This window comes from Mya arenaria, chromosome 12 (genome assembly GCF_026914265.1).
Source record: "Mya arenaria isolate MELC-2E11 chromosome 12, ASM2691426v1".
Lineage (NCBI taxonomy): Eukaryota > Metazoa > Mollusca > Bivalvia > Myida > Myidae > Mya > Mya arenaria.
The window spans coordinates 29,298,122-29,323,077 of NC_069133.1; the positions used below are offsets into that span (position 1 = coordinate 29,298,122).

At 35.6% G+C, this 24,956-nt stretch overlaps 1 protein-coding gene across 3 annotated transcripts in view; it reads left to right on the top strand.

The window, feature by feature from the left end:
* The window catches only part of LOC128212358 (nucleolysin TIAR-like), a 147,481-nt gene that overhangs the window by 10,876 nt on the left and 111,649 nt on the right, over positions 1–24,956 (top strand). For 2 of the 3 annotated variants that reach the window (XM_052917774.1, XM_052917777.1), the window contains exons 4-5: positions 17,041–17,073; positions 17,651–17,746. In XM_052917774.1, the coding sequence (XP_052773734.1) occupies positions 17,041–17,073; positions 17,651–17,746 (129 nt within the window). Of the gene's footprint in view, positions 1–5,937; positions 6,755–17,040; positions 17,074–17,650; positions 17,747–24,956 lie in introns of those variants that run through there. The other variant, XM_052917776.1, reaches the window with a different exon arrangement.

Consider the following 24,956-nt stretch of genomic DNA (forward strand, 5'->3'; position numbering starts at 1 on the left):
TACAGGTTTGTTTGCGTTGTTTTTTGTCCACTTTCAACAGAATTTCAGTTATAAAAGGACATTGCTGAGCATCGCTGCAGTAAGGTGGTGTGTCATTGCCAGTTTTGTTGTCATTCGTCACACACCTCCTGAAAGCAAAACATATCGATAATTAAATGTGACAATACTGACCTGCTTCAGCATCTCAAAAACATTTCTCTGCCATTCTCCAAGAAGTAAAGATAGGAATATTTTATAAACTGTACAAATGGCAACAGACCCAGGTTTCAGTCCCAGTTTAAAAGAAAGTCACATTTTGTCAGGCACCAGCCTATGTCAGAACTCCCAGTATTTAATATTTCCTTTCTATACTAGAAGTATGTTTGCCCTGCTGCTATTTTATTTAAACTATTTTTTATGATTGCATCTGCCAACATGACAAGTGAAAAGGGTCATGCCTTGTCCTGCAGTGGTGGGTGGGGTATATTAAAATTAGACCAGCATTCAATCTTATGTGTGGGAAAACTTATACTATTATCCAGAGACATTTTGTTCCACTGTATATACATTACTCGAAAAGAGCAATAAGTCGGAGAATTTCCCGATAAATTGTACGACAGGAATATCGTACAGCTGTTCTTCATACAAACGGGTAACATGTCAATCTCGGATACAGATCCCGGCTCGAACATAAACATTATCTCTTCATCTTCGAAACTCATCTTGGGTGTTATGAGCTTAAACTCCCGATGTTCTGGAGTGGTTTTTTTCGCAAGGTGCACCAAAAAAACAGTAGGGTCGGCGATATTTTCCAGGTAGGGTCGGGTGACCCGAACCGCACAATTTATTTTTTTAGGCCTTATCATAAGGTCCAGTGTAAACCCAGGCATGAAGAAATTACTTCCCTTACTATATATCGCGATGTACACCCAGGCATGAAGAAGCTACTTCCCCTACTATATATCACGGTGTAAACCCAGGCATGAAGAAGCTACTTCCCCTACTATATATCACGGTGTAAACCCAGGCATGTAGCAGTTACTTGCCTTACCATAAGGTCCAGTGTTAACCCAGGCATGAAGAAGTAACTTCCCTTACTTTATATCACAGTGTTCACCCAGGCATGAAGAAGTTACTTCCCCTACTATATATCACCGTGTAAACCCAGGCATGTAGAAGTTACTTGCCTTACCAATAGGTCCAGTGTAAACCCAGGCATGAAGAAGTTACTTCCCCTTCTTTATATCATGGTGTAAACCCAGGCATGAAGAAGTTACTATCCTTACTATATATCATGGTGTAAACCCAGGCATGAAGGAGTTACTTCCCTTACTATATATTGCTATGTACACCCAGGCATGAAGAAGTTACTTCCCCTACTATATATCATGGTGTAAACCCAGGCATGAAGCAGTTACTTGCCTTACCATAAGGTCCAGTGTAAACCCAGTCATGAAGAAGTTACTTCCCCTACTATATATCATGGTGAAAACCCAGGCATGAAGAAGTTACTTCCCCTACTATACATCACGGTGTAAACCCAGGCATGAAGCAGTTACTTGCCTTACCATAAGGTCCAGTGTAAACCCAGTCATGAAGAAGTTACTTCCCCTACTATATATCATGGTGAAAACCCAGGCATGAAGAAGTTACTTCCCTTACTATATATCACGGTGTAAACCCAGGCATGAAGAAGTTACTTCCCCTACTATATATCAATGTGTAAACCCAGGCATGAAGAAGTTACTATCCTTACTATATATCATGGTGTACACTCAGACATGAAGAAGTTACTTCCCCTACTATATATCACGGTGTAAACCCAGGCATGAAGAAGTTACTTCCCCTACTATATAGCACGGTGTAAACCCAGGTATGAAGAAGTTACTTCCCCTACTATATATCACGGTGTAAACCCAGGCATGAAGAAGTTACTTCCCTTACTATATATCATGGTGTACACTCAGACATGAAGAAATTACTTCCCTTACTATACGAGTATATCAGGGTGAAAACCCAGACATGAAACATTTCTTCCCTTACCATAAGGTCCAGTGTAAACCCAGACATGAAGAAGTTACTTCCCTTATTATATAGTACGGTGTAAACCCAGATGTGAAGAAGTTACTTCCCTTACCATAAGGTCCAGTGTAAACCCAGACGACTTCCCTTACTATATAGCACGGTGTAAACCCAGGCATGAAGCAGTTACTTCCCTTACTATATAGCACGGTGTAAATCCAGATGTGAAGAATTTACTTCCCTTACTATATAGCACGGTGTAAACCCAAACATGAAGCAGTTACTTCCCTTACTATATAGCACGGTGTTAACCCAGACATGAAACAGTTACTTCCCTTACATTAAGGTCCAGTGTAAACCCAGGCATGAAGCAGTTACTTCACTTACCATAAGGTCCAGTGTAAACCCAGGCATGAAGCAGTTACTTCCCTTACGGGAAGGTCCAGTGTAAACCCAGGCATGTGGAAGTAACTTCCCTTACCATAAGGTCCAGAAAGAAAAAAACAAGATTACAACAAGAATCGCCCTAAGCATTGTTTAAATGACAAATGGAAAATAAACATAGAGTGGCTGGTCTATGATGATGAAAGCAAAAGAATGTGATGTGGTGACTGTGTTTATTTTTACAGACAAAATTACCAAACTCACTTGTCACAATACCTTATTATTTAAAGTTAATTGCCATTTTTATGCCCCTGAAGGTATTATTTCGAAGTAACCAGGCACACAAGTCAAGGTCATTTAAAGGTAAACCAAAATGGAACTATGCACATACAGTATAGTTTGTGTCTGAGCTGTAAGTCGTGTCACGCATGGGGTGACTTTGAAACAGATGTTGCGCATAAAGGGACTATGTCAGTTTGTATCTCAATGTGTCGTGTGCTGCTTTGTTCTATGTCTCTACCACATAATTCAGTGCTTCCTCACACTTGAAGTTGACAATTATGGGGTACTGCATATATGCTTATAATATATGTAAGCTCTTCCTGAATGTAGGCATATTGCATTGATCTGTCTGGCACTTTAGGGGCGTTCATCACTTACAGTGAGAGCTATGGTTTCTTGTTGTTGCATAAAGCTCCAAAAGTATTTCGCCTGCTCACATGAAACTTGATCAAAATGTTGGTGAGCATGAGAAATTTTGCACCTGCAATTTTAAGACATTTCACTTGGTCCAGCAAGAGTTAAAGCCCTTGACTTAGTTAAAATGTTCAGAAAAAACATGTCACATGGACATGTAGTTTCAAAAGAATTCAGGGCTCAAATTAAAGCTCGCATACTCGCTAAATGCGAGTCAGTTTTGCTGATAGCAACCTGATAGAAAATCTACTTGCTAAAATTTGAGAGTCCCATATTTCAAAACAACATACCAGAGTACAAATGCTAATGAGTATGCAACGAATATCATATCGCTTAGACGCTTTACAATGCATAACATAAAAGCATTAAATGTTTTTGTGACACTGATTGCAACGCAGTGATCTCCCTTGACAAGCAGAGACGTACAGCAAAGGGAAGCCACCACCGTTTGTGTGTGCTGTTTGATACCCTTTGGGTTTTTCCCTAAATGTGCCGTCTGCAGATATAAATCATGTATGAAATGTCAGAATGGACAAATTTCTAAAACTTGGCACTTTCAGTACTATTAAAAATGAAGAAACTAGCAGACCTCCTAAGACTATTAAATCAGAACACATTTGTATTGACTTTGGTTACTTTATTATATGGCATAGAATGCTTAATCAACCTAATTCAATACTTTGGAGAAAAAAGCAAGTAACTCTTTGAAAATGTGAGTTGAAGATTTACCCACTTGCGAAAAATTGCAAGTAGAAAAAAAGGTTAAATTTGAGCCCAGGAATTTCACCTACACACATGAAACTTAACAGGACTGTTGGTCAGCATGGATAAGTGAACACTTACGATTTCTTTTATATCTAACTCTGTCAAACAAGGGTTTGGCCATTGACTTGGTAAGGAAAGGTCTGAAAAATATTGTCGAAGAGAATCATCATCACCAAATTATATAAGTTCTCTGATGATGTGTTATTGTTAGTGATATTGATAATAATTAAATGAACCTTATGTTGGGCGTATCATGCAATTTTGGGCCTTCAGACATAATTATTTCAAATGGAAAATCATCGATGAAAATTGCCATAAGTAATAATAAATTCCATGTGTTTTAATTTCTTCCAACTCCTTTCTTTATAAGGATTATCATTACCCGAACTTGATAATTTATCACAACATGTATCCAACACTGTTCGTGATACATCAAGTATTTTTCAATATGACTGTCTGAAATGTCATTTAAATAAAATATCCAATAAAGCTATAACAGCAAATGTATGTCTTAAGGACCAAAGTAGCTAAGGCCCAAAATCTCTGGTTGTGGCTCATAGGATGTACGACTTAATTATTGCTTAGTTTGTAAATTATAAAAAAACTTAAAAAGCAGTAAATTTCCTGTACCAAGACTGATGGGAAATTGATAGACTGCTATCTTTTTACAATTCAAAAGTAATCCGGTTCAGATCATCATTTACAACATTTACAGTTCGTTTCTTTGTATGTTTTTGTCTGGCAAGAGACGTTTTAAGACTGATAAATTTAAGAGATCTTGTATGTCACTTGGAAGTGAGCGCTGGTTGTCTACATGTCTAAGGGGATGGTAGGTAGAAATTGTCCAACATACAGAATTTATTTGATTGCCGTTTAGAAATTTGTTGGACAGTTATTTGACGTTAAAGTTTATTGATGTGCATAAATTGAGTTGGTATCACTCCACTTCTTGTGTGGGAAATCTTGCATTGAAGTAAATGTATCTCTTTGTTTGTAAAATATTTCCTGTTTAATATATCTTGGGTTTATTTTATCCCTGTCCTAGGATCATATAGTTTTCAAAGGAGAATAACAATTTTATCATTTTCTGATTTTGCCTTTTGCAGTCGTTTTATCAGGTAAAAATATTCTCTTCATGGGCAAAGTCATCCAGCAAGTGTCCTCTTGTTTTGGAGCCAAAGTTCATTATGGAACTGACACATCACTGTTATCAAATAATATCTTCTATGACAACGATTCATCCATGGGCTGTCATCATCTTGCCTTTTGGATCAGTCTGTAAATGTCTGTTCATCCTCTGTTAACATTTTTAGGTCCAATTTCAACCTTTTTTTTCTAAGTAACCAATGATAACCCTGATGATGGCTTGCTTCTCTATGAACTATCACATTTCTTAACAACCATGGACCTTCTTAGGAGTCACCTTTTTGTCTTAGAAGCGAATGTCTTCCTTGGAAACCAATGTCAGCCTTGGCAACAGCTTGCTTCTCTAGTTTCTCTAAGTACTCAAGTGGATAATATAGGCCCTCTTGTTTTATGTTTCCTTACTACGAAGAAAGATATTTACATCCAAATTAAGTGAATAATATGCTTGCAGAAAACTTAATGTACAATTTTGCATGATTGTAATACTCCCACAAAGAATATATTTTACAAACATTTTACTTTGTCATTTTGAAATTGAAAAGCTTGAGGGCTCTGGAGTTTTCACTGCAGTATTCGTTAATAGAATTTTCAAGAATATTTTTGTCCTCTTTTTAGAAATTGCACATGATATTTAAAGTTCTGTATTTTGCCTGTGAGCGTTTTCAGGATTGTTTAAGTTTTCCAATATTGTTTAAACAGCATGCTTGTGAACCTTAATTGGCCTCTTATAATGCAAAAGTTCTATAAAGAACAAAACATAATTTTTCAACAAAATGTATCCGTCATGTGTAGTTTAGATGTTAAAGTGTTAAAAAATCCCTCCACTTGAAACTGTTAAATGACATTTTGTGAAATTCAGAAGTACGAACATGAGAGATAAAAAAAATATCAGAGAGTATTTGCTATGAGTGTTTTTGTGTGTACAGATACATTGTCACAATTTAAGTAATTCCTGTTTAAATAAATTGAGAATAGTGAAAGGAACAGGAGAAAAGACGGAGTGATTTGTTAAGACTGTTATCAAGACAGGCTTCAGTGGAATTTTGTCCAAGTGGATTAAAATTGATTGTAAAAGATTAGATGAACACTGATAATTATTAAAAGTGGGATCATCAAAACCAATTCCATCTAGAAAGGTTTATCGCTGAAAGTTTAGTGTTTTATTGATATGCAGGCACTGTACTCCCATGTTGTGGTGGTCCTCTAAGCAAACATTTTGGGAAAATAATTGGTTTCTGTTTGGAGTACGGCCTTTTACCGTTATTGTAGACCTTCTATAGTTTTCATACACACGGTAACGCCACGATCGGGAACATTTTGGAGTGGTCTTGGCATGCTTGTGTGGCTGAAGGAATTAAAGTACTGAAGTCTACATGAATGGAACCTTGGAAGATTACATCGGAATAAAAACAAACACTTGGGCTATTTTATTTTTTCGGATTAGGCATTGTGTCAAATTGGTGGTGAATGCATTGCAGCAAACAGAATAAAGGGATTGTCTAGGTCTTTAAAAGATCCTTAGAAATAACAAACCAACAGTTTATGAAGTTTATGTTGACATTTTCTGTGATAAGTTAGTCAGTTTAGTGTGAGCAGCTAGTGTAAAAACATGGATGGTTTATTGACTGTGCCCTCACTGCCCAAGGAGATTCTAACGGTTCCCATGGTGCCGACCATTACACCCATGCCCCCAGTGGTCCCAGCATTGCAGACACCGACCACAATGCAGACTAACTTGGGATGGGTTTATTGTGACCTTGTGGTTAGTATCTATCTATTCAAAACTAAAAAAAATTGTACAAGACATGATGACAAATCACAGAAGAATTTCAGTTCATGGTAAATATATCAGATATATATGACTACTGCCATGTGGTAAGTACATGCCACATATAGAATGACTGCTGGTGCCATCATGTTGATGTATCAAACTATTGCCATGTGGTAAGAACATGCCACATAAAGAATGACTGTGGTGCCATCATGTTGATGTATCTAACTATTGCCATGTGGTAAGTACATGCCACATAAAGAATGACTGTGGTGCCATTATGTTGATGTATCTAACTATTGCCATGTGGTAAGTACATGCCACATATAGAATGGCTGTCAGTGCCATCATGTTAATGTTACAATCTTTTGCCATCTGTTAGTACATGCCACATAAAGAATGACTGCGGTGCCATTATGTTGATGTATCTAACTATTGCCATGTGGTAAGTACATGCCACATATAGAATGGCTGTCAGTGCCATCATGTTGATGTATCAAACTATTGCCATGTGGTAAGTACATGCCACATATAGAATGACTGCTGGTGCCATCATGTTGGTGTAACAATCTTTTGCCATGTGTAAGTACATGCCACATATAGAATGGCTGTCTGTGCCATCAAGGTGATGTATCTAACTATTGTCATATGGTAAGTACATGCCACATATAGAATGGCTGTCAGTGCCATCATGTTGATGTATCAAACTATTGCCATGTGGTAAGTACATGCCACATATAGAATGACTGCTGGTGCCATCATGTTGGTGTAACAATCTGTTGCCATGTGGTAAGTACATGCCACATATAGAATGTCTGTCTGTGCCATCAAGGTGATGTATCTAACTATTGTCATATGGTAAGTACATGCCACATATAGAATGGCTGTCAGTGCCATCATGTTAATGTTACAATCTTTTGCCATGTGTAAGTACATGCCACATATAGAATGGCTGCTGGTGCCATCATGTTGATGTAACAATCTATTGCCATGTGGTAAGTACATGCCACATATAGAATGACTGTCGGTTCCATGATGTTGGTGTAACAATTTGTTGCCATGTGGTGTAAGTACATGCCACATATAGAATGGCTGACAGTTCCATAATGTTGATGTACCAAACTATTGCCATGTGGTAAGTACATGCCACATATAGAAGACTGTCTGTGCCATCATGTTGGTGTAACAATCTGTTGCCATGTGGTAAGTACATGCTACATATAGAAAGGCTGTAAGTGCCATCATGTTGATGTATCAATCTATTGCCGTGTGGTAAGTACATGCCACATATAGAATGACTGTCGGTGCCATCATGTTGGTGTAACAATCTGTTGCCATGTGGTGTAAGTACATGCCACATATAGAATGGCTGTCATTGCCATCAGGTTGATAAAACAATCTATTGCCATGTTGTAAGTACATGCCACATAAAGAATGTCTGTCGGTGCCATCATGTTGACATAAAAAAACTAGTGCCATGTGGTAAGTACATGCCACATATCGAATGGCTGCTGGTGCCATTATGTTGATGTTTCAAACTTTTGCCATGTGGTAAGTACATGCCTCATATAGAATGGCTGTCAGTGCCATCATGTTGATGTAACAATCTATTGCTATGTGGTATGTACGTGCCACATAAAGAATGACTGTCGGTGCCATCATGTTGACGTAAAAAAATAAATAGTGCCAAGTGGTAAGTACATGCCACATATAGAATGGCTGCTGGTGCCATCATGTTGATGTAACAATCTATTGCCATGTGGTAAGGACATGCCACATATAGAATGACCAATGGTGCCATCATGTTGATGTAACAATCTATTGCCATGTGGTAAGGACATGCCACATATAGAATGACCAATGGTGCCATCAGGTTGATGTATCTAACTATTGCCATGTGGTAAGTACATGCTACAGAGAGAATGACTGCCAGTGCCATCATGTTGACGAAACAATCAAGCGCCAAGTGGTAAGTACATGCTACATATAAAATGAGTGCTGGTGCAATCATGTTGATGTATCAAACTATTGCCATGTGGTAAGTATATGCTGCATAGTGGGTGCCATCATGGGTGCCAAATAAATAGGATGCAAATCAATTTCAACTAGGAGAATTTGAAACCAAGATTGAAATAAGATCAATTTTTTAAGTATGATTTTATTTTGTGAAGAACATGTATTTTGGGTTCCTATTTGATGTTCTGCAAAAAAATGTAGGTATCTGATTGAGACACTGGACTTTTGGGTTCTGGTGCCCCTTCATGAAAATTGGTGTCCTTGGGATCCTGGACACCATTAGTATAGAATGCTGTTGATACACTTGAGACATTCCTGGTTCATGTTCAGACAATGGAAGAGAGGAACGTTGCTAATGTGATTGTGAAGATATGGTTGAAAATCTTAGTTGTAATGTTCAAGGCTTCTACAGCTTGCACCAAATTTCTGACCTTATCCCAAAAGTCAGGGTTACAATTGAGGTCATGGTGCAAAATAAAGATTCCATAGCAATTATTTTCTTCTCAGCTATTAGTTTTTTAATATTAATTAAAACATCAAAATTGTCAAGCTGCAGCGACATTGGTATTCTTATTTCAAAGGTCATGGTCACATTTTGTTTGAACTTAACTTGATATCTCAGCAATGATTGCACAGTAAACAGAATTAAATTAGTAATCACAGATTTGTACAGCACCTTGAAGGCATTTGTTAAGATAAGTGGGAGTTAAACAAAAAAAAGGAGGCCCAATTGTGCATTTTTATTACATTTTTGTGACAACTCTTGTTTAATTTCACTATTCCTCATCAAGATTTGCTGCAGTATTTCTTGAGCACATTCAAAAAAGATACTTGATATTTTTTGTTCTTTTTTATAGAACAGAAGAGAACATAATAGTTTTTAATTTATGTAAACTACATAGTTTTTGTGACTATATATACATTTAAACAAATCAAACTACAAGACATAAGGTTATAGCACATAGCAGTGTTCGAATTTCATGGTAGCCTGAGGCTACCAAATTTCAGCTCGGGCTACCGATTTTCCACAGAAAGTAGCTTGACCGGGCTACTGTTTTTTTCTAATGTGATTTAATAAACATGCCAATTAATCGCGTAAAGCATCATGTTTTGAAAACGCTTATTATTCAAGAATGCGTTCTTCAAGGCGACGTGAGGGACTAAGTTGCCTTTACAACGGCGAATTCGGATTCGCCGAAAGTTACGGTGATTAAAAAGCTATTTTTAAAAAAGCAAGCCATGTGCTGAATGTATGTTTATTCAATTAATGACCATAAACGCATTTCAAAATAAATTAAAGTCTGAAGTGATAAGTGATTATCAACCTGGTTCTAACCAGTAACTGTGTCTATTAGCAGCTGTCAGTATATTAAATTTATTAGCTAAAATAAAAAGAAAGATCTTAGTTTTAAATGCGAAAAGAAAATAATCATTCTACAAATACCATTTTAAATGCGTGGGAAACAGGTGCCCGTTTAATTCCTGACAAATTGAATCAAAGTGATAGGAGTACTGTTGGACATAGTTAAAGGGTTGTCAGTGTACAGTACAATAAGGTTCTATGTTATACTTTTGAATTGCTTTGCCATTTATTTTAAAGAACAATAAGAGGAATATTGGCAATAGAAACATCCAAGTATTTTTGTTGTTACTACCGAAACTTAAAAGTGAAACTAAAAGTAGAAAAGAGAATGTCATTGCACAATCGCTGGTGCATATTGGATTTGACAAGGATGCATTGGATAACAGAACTTATAGTACATCCATAATTCTTATCATCCATGAAAATAAATAATATGCGCTGAAAAAAATTCTCTTTTTTTACCTTTTTGAAAACTATTATTTACTGAACTTTTGAAGACTACTTTATGATATGTATCACTATTATTTAATATCAAGGTTTCGGTTGGGGGGGATTATTGAGTCATTGTCCAGATTGAGGAACATATGATGAAACTGTATGATAACATGATTGGAATTGTGACGGAATTGTATTCAAACTTCCATAAATTATTCCAAACGAGTGATACTTTATGGTGTTTATGTTTGGGCTAGTGAAATTGGTTTCGGGCTAGTAAAATTTCCTATCTGGTAGCCGGAATGGGCTAGTGAATTTAAATCCGAATTTCATACACTGACATAGTTAACATTATATGCTGTGATCTGTAGCTATATATTGGCAAATAAAAAAAATTAATATATTAGTGTGTTAAAAAAACAATGTAAAAGTTAAATACGTTGGGACAATGGAGCCTGGGACTGATGGACTGTCAGGCAATGGGGTCTAGTAATGTTTGACTGTCAGACAAAGGGGCCTGATATGTTGGACATATTAACCATTGACTGTTGGTCTGTCAGACAATGGGGCCTGGGATTGATGGACTGTCAGGCAATGGGGTCTAGTAATGTTTGACTGTCAGACAAAGGGGCCTGATATGTTGGACATATTAACCATTGACTGTTGGTCTGTCAGACAATGGGGCCTGGGACTTTTGGGCTGTCAGACAATGAGGCCTGAGACTGTTGGACTGTCAGACAATGGGGCCTGAGACTGTTGGAATGTCAGACAATGGGGCCTGGGACTGTTGGGCTGTCAGACAATGAGGCCTGAGACTGTTGGACTGTCAGACAATGGGGCCTGAGACTGTTGGAATGTCAGACAATAGGACCTTTGACAGTTGGAATGTCAGACAATAGGACTGGGACTGTTGGGCTGTCAGACAATGTGGTCTAAGTCTGTTGGACTGTCAGACAATGTGGCCTGAGACTGTTGGAATGTCAAACAATGGGGCCTGAGACTACTGGACGGTCAGGCAATGGGGCCTGAGACTACTGGACTGTCAGACAATGGGACCTGAAACTGCTGGACTATCAAGACAAAGAGGCCAGTGACTGTTAGACCGCGAGGAGGAAATTTAAACTTAAGTTGCGTTGAAAACCATTTACATGATGCATATGCCCAGTTAAGCTAGGTGAAATTTATAATTATACTCGCCAACATTCCTTTCAAATATAAGGTCCAGTCATAAACCATTTTCTGGACATATTATTGGCTTATATGTGACAGAAACCATTAGAAAGTGATCATGCTAAGTTTTTGTTTTCCCAATTCTCCAAACAAAGTAGGCAATACTGAGCATATTGATAACACTTCAGCCATATAAATGACACATCATGGAAACAAAGTTTTTCAGAGCATAATTCTCCTCTGCATTGCCAGTAATGGAATTAAGTACTTTTTCGCCGCCACATTTGCATTTTCACCAAATAATGTAAATGACTGGTGCTACAAGTTTTTACTCCCAATAATTATGTATTATTAATAGATTGTCATGAATTCGTTCTGAATTCCTGCAATGACTGCAAAACTACTGGAAATGTCAGAGATTGTTTGATGGAAAGGGGAAAAGTGTGAAATGTTACACTCAAATGTCAGGTCCCATGTTTCGACTTTGTTGTGACTCATGTCATATCTGTAATTGTTTTAAAGGTCGATTACAATGTTTATGTTGCCAAATATTTCAGAAAGTGTATGTTGTCTTCAATAATTATGAAAAAAAGAAGAAAATAACTGCTCTTCACCAATACCAAATATGATCTATAACTAGTCACCAAATCAGAGTTCTGGGCATTTTTAATTCCTTTCTTTCTTAGTCTATTTTGTATTGTTATTTTTAGCTCACTTGAGCACTTTGTGCTTAAAATGAGCAATTTTGATTGGCAGTTGTCCGTCATTTATTGACCATTGGTAACATTCTGTTTTTGAACATTGTTAGCAGCCACATTTTCTACCAACTATTCATGAATGTAAATAATGTAATTGATAATAAGGCATGTCATGTCAAGTCTGGTTAAGAGTATTCCTTAAGTGAACTGTTTAAAGGGACTGTACTCCATATGATAAAACAGTGAAAAAAAAAATAGAAAATTATCGAAAACTGACATAAACTTGGTATCGATGTGTACAATGCATTGGAACTTACTAACTGAAGTACCACATAGTTTACAATTAATTTTTTTTTTCGCGGTTTTTTCATATTTTTCCATTAGTTTTTTTTACTAAGTATGTCTACCAAGTAGAATTAATTCCTTACGCGTGATTGGCTAGTCAATGTTATCACTAGATATGACCATGTTAGATATAAAGCTTAAATATTCCAGCTGTTTAGAGTAAGCCTTTGTAGCACAGTGGATACAGCACTGGATTCCAATTTTGGCGACACCGGTTCAAATCCGGTCTCCGACTCGTTTTTTTTTTATATTTTGGTATGTTTTTTTTACAATTATGATATCAAAAAGTAAAACATTTTATTAAACAAGAAAAAAGTTGATGCATAGCATCAAGTCGGCGCAATGAAATTAGAAGAAAAACGTGCGTGCAGATAACCAAAATGTTTATTATTTCAATAATAATATTTTTGTTTATGTTGGGTGTACATATGCTCAAAGGATATGGTTAATGATATCGTTACAATAGTTTAAGCCCGGAATTATAGATATTCTGTTTTATTTTCCCAACTTAATCCTCCGGTACAAACTAAATTATAACAAAAATATACATACGTTTCCTCGGAAGAAATAGAGTCAATGGTCTAATTAATACATAAATTTCAATAGCACGAAATTCACCTTTTATTTGTACCGGCATGTTATGTGAATTCCTTGCTTTATATTTTGTATAAGTTTTGTAACACAATTCACTCATATGAGTATATAGAACGTGGATAAAAATACTATACATCAAGAGGGAATTATCTGGAGTTCATTCTTTCGAATGACATTTTCAAAACAAACAATTAAGCTCAAGGTTAATTTTTCAAAGCTCGGCATTTTGTTGCCACCAAGGGAGATTACTGCGTATGAGGTTTACAAACATAAAGGAGATTGTAATAGTACGGTGTAACCTTCATCTATTTTTGATATCAATCGGAACACCTCGACCTGTATCTATCTCGGAGATGGCCGAGTTGTTATGATTGAGTTGGTATTTGAAATCAAAATTTTCAAAATGATAATTACAGCTATTATAATTTAAGGTTTCATTATCAATTAAAGTGTAAAGTTTTATTAAACATACTAAACTTCATATTTTATCATGCAACGTCGAAACTATTGAAAGCATTGTTCTGCAATTGATGAACTAGTCCCTAAGTTGGAATATTTCTAAAGTAATATCAAATATTGTCGGCGCCCTTTTGGGCGCCAACTAATAATTGTCCTGAGATTGATTACAGAAAAAAAAATAATTTTGGTGCCAATCTGGTGTACAGTCCCTTAAAGAAAGCTTGTTAACTTCCTATGGGCCATACATGCTACCAGGTTGTACGAAAGCCCACCAGACTACTGGCTTCAGCTGGTATTAAATGGTGATCAGGTGGAAATTACTTTTGTAAAGACTGCTCTACCCAATCTTCATTAAACTTAGTTGGTTCTTTATCAAAGTTGGATTGATTCTTAATTCTTTGAGTAATAAAATCTATGTCACAATCTATTTACGTCATCGCCGTAAAAGAGTAAGGAGCCATCTTATCAAGGCTCTTATCATACAGTCACTTTTTTCAAATTGATATTTATGAGGAGTTTTACGATGTTGTGGTAGATGGCCACTAAGTATTTAGGTTAAACAAACCTATGTTACACTATTGAGGCCTCAATTTCTACCCAATCCTTTCAAGAAAGTTTTGTCAAAATGTTCATAAAGTCAAGGTTATGTTTTGGCCTCAAGGTCAAATGTTTGAAGACCTTGTCACTCTGGGAGTTACATTTTATATGCTATCTTTATATAAACTTAGTCAGAATGTGTTGAATTGTGTTCAATCAAATAGTATTTTTTTTAGGTCAAAATATTTCGAAAAAGACATTAGATGTCACATTATAAGCCCAATCTTAATGAAACTTATTCAGAATGTTTGTCTCAGAGAAAATTAGGTGAAGTTTGATTATGGGTCATGTCTGGTCAAAATAGGTGACTTTGACACAGAAATTTGGCAGTAAGACTGGTTCACAATCTAGTGGCCAAATTGTTTGCCAAATTTTCATAAAAGTAGGTCATTATAGGACGTTAAATATTTGAAAAACCTTAAGTTGTGAGTTTTTATATACTGTAAATGGCTGTGTAAAGGACGCTAGCATAGATAGGAAGCAGGCTTAAAAAACGAGAAATGTCAGGGGAAAAACTTCATACCACTTATACCATTGATAGGACGCAATGAAAAAAATGTCAAAATTGGCAGCCACCTTATGTATTTTGATTATTTTTGTTGAATCATGAATAAAATAGCAAAGGTTATTTAAAATAGTACAGCACATGACGGTACAAAAATGATAAAATATGTTGAAATAACAATAGCACAAGTGGTATAAAGCACATAAATAGTTAATTGCAATTCTGTATTATATAATCAATAAATAACACTTTTATTCTGTGATCCCGATGTCACTTGGGATGAAAAACATTGTTATCACAACAGTTTGTACTGGTGATATAGTAAAGGCAGCAGCCGTAAGGCATTAACACATTGACAGTGCACAATGATGCCACTTCACAGTATGCATGTCTATTTATTTTAAACAAAAAATCTATCGTACAGTGTGGAGACTTAAAAAAGTTCTGGTGAAAAAAGTGTGCTGTACAGTGATTTATACTACTTCTTTTAGTCAATACGGGCAATGGTTAAACTAGATCAAGTTTTATAATGCAAAGGTTTGCAATTAACTTGATGTGCTGTTGATATTTTCTAACTGCCACTGAGATGCACATGTTTTGGTCAATTAATATTCACAAGGTTGATACTGTTCATGATTGGTATATCAATGCCCATCAATGATTTATATAAACAGACACTTGATTTAGTAATGATTAGTATTGAATAATTCTAATCAAGCACATCAATGATTTTGTTCAACACCCATGACATAATGATTAATAGAACCCTTTCAAACAAACATAATGCCAAACATAGTCAGGTTCTTTCATCAATTGCAACTACAGTTTGTGTCCTTGAAAATTAATTGTGTTCCTGTTATTTGAATATCATAATGATGAAAATATGTTGCCTATCTGGAGCTCTTTAAAAGCCAAGGTACTCAGGAGAGCGATGTTGGGCCTTCATGGTCCTCCTGTTCGAGATTTTTTTCTATATAATTTAGATTTTGCTTGATTTTTATAACCGATTTTGAAATAGACCTTTTTGGAAATAGAATAAGTTTCAATCCGCCTGCAATATTTTTGTGACAGTTGACAATGCTTACAACATTAACACTTTATTACACTTAAAGTGCACTTAAAGAAAGGGAAACTTTCCGAAGCATGTTTTACAATAAAATTACAGTGTCTATTCTAACATGGGGGAATTTCTCTTATCACTTAAAAAATACAGGGGATTTAAAGATATTGTTGTGCTTTCATGTTGTAACTTAATTTATGTCGTTTTTTTTCTAACGGTGTTTGTTTAAATGTACGCCTTTATGTGCGATCTTGGAAATACAGCGCGAATGTGCTATCATGCGTCCTAGAATAGACACTGCAATTTTTTACAGATCACCCTTTTAAAAAAAAAAGGATGTAAATATCACGCGACACTTGTAGTTCTATATAATATTTGGCATGTGTTTGAAATAAAAGGTCCAGTGAAATGCTAAAAAAAGTTCAGAACTGGCTATGCTGGCATCATTATTTTTTTCATTATCATCATCATCATATATTTATATATATATATATATATATATATATGACTATATCAGGGCTATGTATGCACAATGGAGATTTGTGTATATGTTATAATCCAATTCTGATATTATACAGAAATGGACCGAACATTTTGGTGCATATTGCATCCAACAAAAAACTTGTTTAAAAACACCTATGTCACACTTCACAATTATCTACTTTAGATAATGCCAAACTGATACCTTAAGGGTCTATTTAAGTTATGCATTTGTCACATCCTGTCCTTTCAGGTTGGATCATATTAAAAGCTCCAATTTTATTACACTTACACTAATGAAACTTCATAGGCTTACAAGAGTTATGACCCTTGACTTAAATAACATCTGAAAATGTTTGTGTCACATGTAGCACCAACAATATTGCACCTTCACCCTTTAAACTTGTTAAGAATATTGGTCAGCATGGAGTGTTGTGCACCATCCATTTTTTTTCACATTTCTCTATCTCTGGGTTAGGGGGTATTCTTACGACTGTGATAGTTCTGGTTTTCATTGTTGCTTTCAAAGTTGACGGCTTCTATCATTTGTTTCAGACATCAACAGCATTCAGAGGGGACAATGGAGAAGTAGGTCAATTTTACATTGTTATGTTTTCATTTTATTTAGGTGAGAAAAGTTTCAAAAAGTTGTGTATTCAATTATGGGTTAATATAGGGAGTTGTCTGTAATTGCTACAAATCTTATTGAGTGTTGCTTGAATGAACTTGTTTTACTTTTAGTCGGTTTACCCAAAACAGGTCCAAAACAGGTAAGGTCGGATACTCCTAGTTTCTCTTTGGTTCAGTTTCCGTGATGGCCTTGGTTGCTATGGTAACCAGGGGTAAAGGTCATTGTGATGTTTGCAGGATTCCAGAGAGCTGTTTTCACTGAATGTGTTTTATTTACAGTTAGCTACTCAAATCATTCTTCAAAGCGTGAAGATTTAATCAACGAATGGTAATAAATATTACTATTATTTTTCATGCAGTATAAATTGATAATTTTAAATCTTGCTATAGAATGTCTTCTATATTGGTTGTTTGTCGATTATTCAGAATAAGCAATAAAACATGGTGTTGGAAATTTTGGACTAGCCAAAAAAGATTGCATTGTAGGCGAGAGTTTGAATTAACTTTGTATAAAGAAGAAATGTTTTTGTTTCAGCCAAACCAGGATCCTTATTGTTTTGTTGAATTCTACGATCATGAGTCAGCAGCAGCAGCGTTAGCAGCTATGAATAAAAGAATGTGTTTAGGACGGGTAAGTGTTGACGTGTAATGAATCCTGTCATTATGAAAAGGGTCAGCATAGAAAATATGTCCTATACCTTGATGGAGTCTTGATTTGTTTTAAAACTCCTTGTGTTTTTATAGCTTTGGTGTTGAATTTCTGTACATACCGAGTTTTATGGTGGCAAAACCTTTAAAGACATAAATGATATATACATGATAATTGGCACACGATATATATATACATATCTTGTAAGTCACGATACTCTGTCTGAAAAAATGCAGAAATTTAAAGTATTTATTGAGTAAAGTAAAACAGATGAGCATAACCACCCACTTGTGGTGCTCTTGTTCAACATTCCTGGCTCTGTAAATACCTTAACTAGGCTGTTATATTTGTTCTGCTTTTGATGAACGCTGTGCGATGATTTTATGTAATTGCTGACATGAATGTTGTATTTATTTTTAATTGTTGTATGTGAAAAGCCTCACACTTGTTTTCATTTAAAATCATTGATTGTGATGTGAAATTGTATAAGCTAATGTGACACCCGAGGCACGGGACAGTGAGCTAGCAGGTACAAGATGAGGAAACACAACTGGTCCCAATCCAAGGCCGATACCAGCTTCCTGCTTCCAGCTGCAAACTACAGCACAATGGCGATTGCTCCGGAAAGGTACCATTAGTGTACTGTAGCATAATTAGCAGACATAAACCTGTTAAACTCAAGCCTATTTATCCGTATTCACTATTTAAACAGCATATTGTTTAAAAGCTTCATATATAGTCATCAATTAAGTTTAAATTCAAAGAAAGTAAAAAAATTCAATGAAAGTATGACCCAAAATTGCCTTTTTTGCGCCAAACTCTGAACATGATCATCTCTCTGTGAACCATATGGAGATGATACAATCTTAAAGTGGTAAAGCGAATAGTCAAGAGAAAGTTTGCATGTTGCTGCACTGCAATGTTTGCAAAATTGTTTTTTGGTAACCACCATTTAGCGATTTATGAACCAATGATGGTTTTCACTGGTGACGCTTTGGTCACCTTTGTAGTCCATTGCAATTGATAGCTCTTAGTATCTAGCATTAACTTTTAGTTTTGTTTTAGCCTTTCTTCATGCTATCTGCAACAATGCATATTTAGAAAACAAAAAAGGAAAGGGCAAGTATGTATGTGCCAGGTAACTTGAAAATTCATGTGACTATAGACTGTAGTTATAAATGATAATCCTGTGTGTGTGTGTGTGTGACACGATATATTTTTGACCATTTGGATGGTTAGAAAACATGGCATCATATGGAAAATATTTGCAGGTTTTCAAAGTAAACACTTCATTTATAATCTAATGATAAATGCCTTAAGAAAGTATTACCTTTGAAAACATTATTTTTTCCTTTTCTGTCACTTTCTTATCTGTGATGAGGTAGAGTTAAATATTAAACAATATTATACTTCTGCCCTTGATCTGTGCTTGTTTATTTGGATTTAGATTAAAACCGAACCTTAGATTAAAGATTTAGATTAAAAAAAACATGACAATTTATCTTTTCACTGCTCCAGCTGTTCTAGAATTGCATTAATAATACACACGTTTGATTAAAAACATAATGACATGGTAAATTGTGTAGGAAATAATTATTATGAAGTTTTTGAAAGAGATTAATATTGTCTTTTCCTTGAGCATACATTCAAGCCATGTACATTTCTATTCTGGTGACATTCAATACATGTACATTTCTTCTCCTGTGACATTCAATACGTGTACATTTCTTCTCTTGTGATATTCAAGCCATGTACATTTCTTTTCTGGTGACATTCAATACATGTACATTTCTTCTCTTGTGACATTCAATACATGTACATTTCTTCTCTTGTGACATTTAATACATGTGCTTTTCTTTTCATGTGACATTCAATACATGTACATTTTCATGGGTGAAAGTTTTCCGGCATATGCCAGATTTTCCGGTTTTTCCTGATCCAGAGGGGTCGTTTTTCCAAATCGTGTAAATCCGTTGAGATTTTCAGAGGGGGGTTAGGGGGTATGACCCAACTCCTCCTCCGAATTTCGATCATATATTGCAGAGGTCAACAATAAGTCCGATTTCACAACCTCCATTTTTGTGATCCAGCAGGTGCCCGCTTGAGCAAGTACGCGTTTATATTTCATTTACGGAGATAGCCGATTTTTTTGTTCGATTACGGCCAAACAGACTCGTTGTGATCCTCTTTCATCGGGAATCGCCGAATTGTAATTCCGACAAACGAGGCCTATACGTCATTCGTGTGAAAGGATACTTTAGATTGGCTTACTCGATTTTGCCCTCCAATGAAATAGCGTGTCTTTTATCACTTAAGGATGCACATAAAGATGGCCGACATTGTTATTATTAGCAACTGTCATTCGATGCAGACGATTGTTTATCAAACAAAATTGTTCGGAAAATTAAGTTTTTGCTAGCGGGTTATAATACGAAGGACTTAGAAAAGGCAGTAAAAAAAGTGGAGGTGGGAATGTTTGTCTGAGGTTGACAAAAACGGTGATAGATGGGGAAATCACTCTGCGGGGTGTAATCAATTGGTGATAAAATGATGTGTAAAAACCAATCATTTGGGAATCTTCCCTGCAGCTTCTCAAAACTGAAAAAGCAAAAAGGGTTGCAAAATTACACAGACTGGCCAAACAGACGGTGCTTAAAAGGAAATGAAAAAATGAAAATGGTAGCAACAGTCAGAATATAAATGGAAAAGAATCAAACTTGGTTGATTAATGGTGGTTAAAAGAGTGTTGACAAAAGCATCAGTTTAAAATATTATAAGTTTTTTTGGTACAAATCTTCATTATTATAAATAAATGAAGAAATTCTACCTTATACATTTTTGTGACTGTTGATACATTTCCTACCAAACGAATCAGTTTAGGCATAAAATTCATTAATGGTATCATTTTCTTATATTAATATTTTTTCTTTTTAATAGTGTAGAAAATATTATACAGCCATACATTAAAATAATTTAAGTCAGGCTTCAATTTCATTTCATAGTCAATTTATACTCTGGAATGGCATTTTATTCCCTTAAAATTCTTAAATCTCAGGAGCTTCCGGGGGCCCCCTGGACCCCCTGCCAGGGCTTTGCCCTGGAACCACCGGGGGCCCTGCGGCCCCCAGGTCCCCAGCAAAATATTTCAGGTTTTTCAAAATTTTAAACTGTCACCCATGCATTTTTTCTCTTGTGACATTCAATATATGTACATTTTTAGCTCTACTGGCAAAGGCCAGAAGAGCTTATGCAATGGAAATGTGTACGTAGTATGTGCATCCGTGCGGTCATGCGTTCGTGCTTCTGTAAACAATTGCTTGTGAACACGATAGTCTTCTGAGTTTTGATTGTATCTCGATGAAACTTGTACAGTATCAAGATATCAATTAGAGCTTGGTTCCTTTCGAAAACCAGCCAGATCCGCCCATGCATGCCTAGATTATGGCCCTTGATAGTATAAAAAAATGCTATTGTGTAAACAATTGGTTGTGAACACGATACAGTCTTCTGAGTTTTGATTGTATCTCGATGAAACTTGTACGGTATTTAGATATTCATTAGAGCTTGGTTCCTTTCGAAAACCAGCCAGATCCGCCCATGCATGCCTAGATTATGGCCCTTGAGAGTATAAAAAAATGCTATTGTGTAAACACTAGCTTGTGAACACGATACAGTCTTCAGTTTTGATTGTATCTCAATGAAACTTGTACAGTATTTAGATTTTCATAAGAGCTCGGTTCCTTTCGAAAACCAGCCAGATCCGACCATGCATGCCTAGATTATGGGCCTTGAAAGTATTAAAAAATCAGTTTGTCTGTAAACAATTGCTTGTGAACATGATACAGTCTTCAGTTTTGATTGTTTCTCGATGAAACTTGTACAGTATTTAGATATCCATTAGAACTCGGTTCCTTTTGAAAACCAGCCAGATCTGCCCATGCATGCCTGGATTATGGGTCTTGAAAGTATAAAAAATGCTATTTTAAGCTAAGTCTATTTTTAGCCAAGTCTACATGAGCGAAGTCTATTTTTAGCCAAGTTTACATGTAAAGTCACAATTGCTTGTGAAGGTTTGTTCAAATTATGCCCCTGGGGTCATTACTGCCCCCCCCCCTCCCCACCCCACCCACGAAGATTGTCCCGCAAGGGACCAGTGCGGCAAATGCAAACAACCTCTGTGACGTTGACGAAGGCCCAGGGAAGAGTTCTCTTTTCTTTGTAAGGGACTCCCCCCCCTCCCCCTTAAATTGGGAAATGTTAAAAACCTTTTTGTCTGAAACCACTATGCAAATCCTTGCTATTTTGAACAAGGCTTTATTTAGTGGTCCACTACCATGGTTGTTCAAATTATGCCCCTTGGGTCAAAACTGGCACTGCCCTGGGTGTCACTATTTTCCTAGAGACTTATTTAAGAAATGTTTTCAAAATCTTCTTGTTTCACCCATACCATTGATATTTGTTGTGGAGCATCATATGATGCAATTGAAAACATTTGAAATAATGCCTCTTGGGCAAAAACTGGCCCCACCCCTTTTGACTTACTTATTAAATTTAAAGCTACAGTAATGAAATTTTGACCTTGTGAACAGTTTTGCAAACAAGCATTAATGTTGTCCTCGGATGTCCTTGACTTTTACCTTTGACCGACTTTTTATTTTTAAAGCTACAGAAATGAAATTTTGACGATGGGTACAGTTTTGAAAGCAAATATTTTTTACCCTCAGATTACCTTTACTTGGCATATATTAAAATAGTTCATGTGACTAATCTGCTTACAACACTTCCTGTCCTCAGATGTTGAACGTGCAGCGTTTTCGGCTAACCCAAACACTAAAAGTGAACTATATATTTGTTGCCTATTACTCAAACGTACATGCTCTGGATTGAAAATGACCACAAGAGCCATGCCAGTAGAGCATAGGCCCTTTTGGGCCTCTTGTTTCTCTTGTGACATTCAAGTCATGTACATTTTTTTCTGGTGACATTCAATACATGTACATTTCTTTCTGGTGACATTCAATACATGTACATTTCTTTCTTTTGTGACAGTCAATACAGTCATGTCCTTTTTTTTAGGACTTAAACGATGTGAACTACAATTGTTTGTTTAAAAAGTAATAAAGCTTTAAACTGCTTCTCACTTAAATGGTTACTTCTGAATTTATGCTTTTTTTTTCTGACATTAATGAACTTATTTGTTTAGGAATATAAGGCAAGATATTTTGCCATAAAGTTACAATATAGTACACATGAAAATGTAGCAATTCTATGTGACCTTTAACATATGATTGTGTTCAACTCCTTCCGTATATGCAGCTCAAACTGTGGTTTAATCCAGTAAGAGTTTGTTCCCTTGACATGAACTGAGTCAACTACTTGTGTTTACTGTATTCTGTTTGAATGCAATATTTATACCTAATAACACCATTCTTGGTCGGTTAAAGCTGATTTTGAACAGGAAGGCTAACGTTGAGTGCAATAGATTTCACGGGGATTTAACATGTCTTTGAAATCCATGGGAAAACTGCTACCTTTCAATACAGGACATGGAAAGCTTGTTTCAATAGGGATGCGGGGCGAATGCAGGGAAGAAAGTCCTCATTACACTCAGTGTGTACTCCTTTATAAGTTTGAACAATCATTCTGACAAACTTTTTTTGCACAATGTTGTATCGCCTTGAATGTTTATATTGAAATGGTATATTGTTGATAATATTTTGTTAGCAACTTATGTTCATTTTGTTCATTCATTTAAATTTTTGATTAAAGCCATGCTTTGGGTATTCAGATTTTTAAAGCCTTTTGCATCGATAATAATTTAATTTGCATATTTAACATTACTGTTTCAGTACCAATTAGCAGTGATTAACTGAGATTTCAACACTGATTTGTCATTTCTTAACACAATTACTCATAGAAGTTTTTAAAAACCATGTAAGTTAACTATTCTCTCTTTAAATGGTATTGTATGTTTCCTTTGTACTTCTTCTATTATTTCAATATAACTAAATAATATTTGGTGTTTATTTTTGTTTTTCTAAATTATTTAGTTGGCAGGCCGGGCACAGCATAGCGCTGACCAAAAATGAATGCTTACTTTCTTAGTGTTCAGCAAGATGTCCGCATGAACGCCTCTATTCTAGCCAGGGGGCATGCGCGAGCTTCTACATTTCTTCTTAAAAAAAATCTAATTAATGATAACTTGGAATTTGGCGATTGTTTTTGTTATTAAATGGAAATCTGGTGGTGGTAACCTTCTAAATGGATGCTTGTTCTAAATCATAACATGTGAATCTCTCCAGCAATCTCATTGGCCGAGAAATGAGCCTTTACACTAAAAAATGATGTAACATTAGTAATATAATTATGATTATAAAAAGATGTTGAATAGAACGGAACGTTTTGCCATTGACACAATAAGGAAACCCTTAAACTTATTTTTGATGATTGTAGAAGTTCTGAAGAAGGGTATCTTAATAAATTAACTTTTTTAAAGTTAAACAATGTTTTGTCTGTTGACTTTAAGGAGGATATAATGATAGGCTGTTGTCACGTCAATGAAATTTCACTTAGTTTTACACACTCTTCCAGAATTTCTATAACAAGAATGATGTTATGAATAAATCACTTGAAAGGAGCATTAGCTGCAATTTTGATGTCATTAAAGAATGACTAATATATTAATGTGATATGTTGTTATATGCAATTATTTTCATAAAACATATAAACATAAAAAGAAAATGACAAAAATAAAAATAAAGTCACAGATGATTGCATACCAGTTTATGAAACATATAAATACAGACTAGACTTTTTTGGAGAATTTGGAAACATTGGAGCAAAAGCTGTTTACTTTGAAATATTTGTGTTTATGTTCTATGGGTTACTTGAATATACTGAAAAAATAATTTGAATCAGAGTTCCCCATTTTGTTAGCTTGTTTTGTTATTACCGTAAATGACTGGGTATTAGACACACTTTTTCCCTCAGATTTCGATGTAAAAAAATGCCTGGGTCTTATAATCAGTAACACGCTTTTTAATTTTTTTCTGAAGTGGATTTCAGGCCAAGCGTTTGTTTAAATTTATGTAGAAAGGGATGTTACTTGCATCATATCGATCAAGTACATACGGGTTAAAACGGCAGTTGAAGATCAGGATACGGTATATCGCAAGACATTTATTATTTAAAA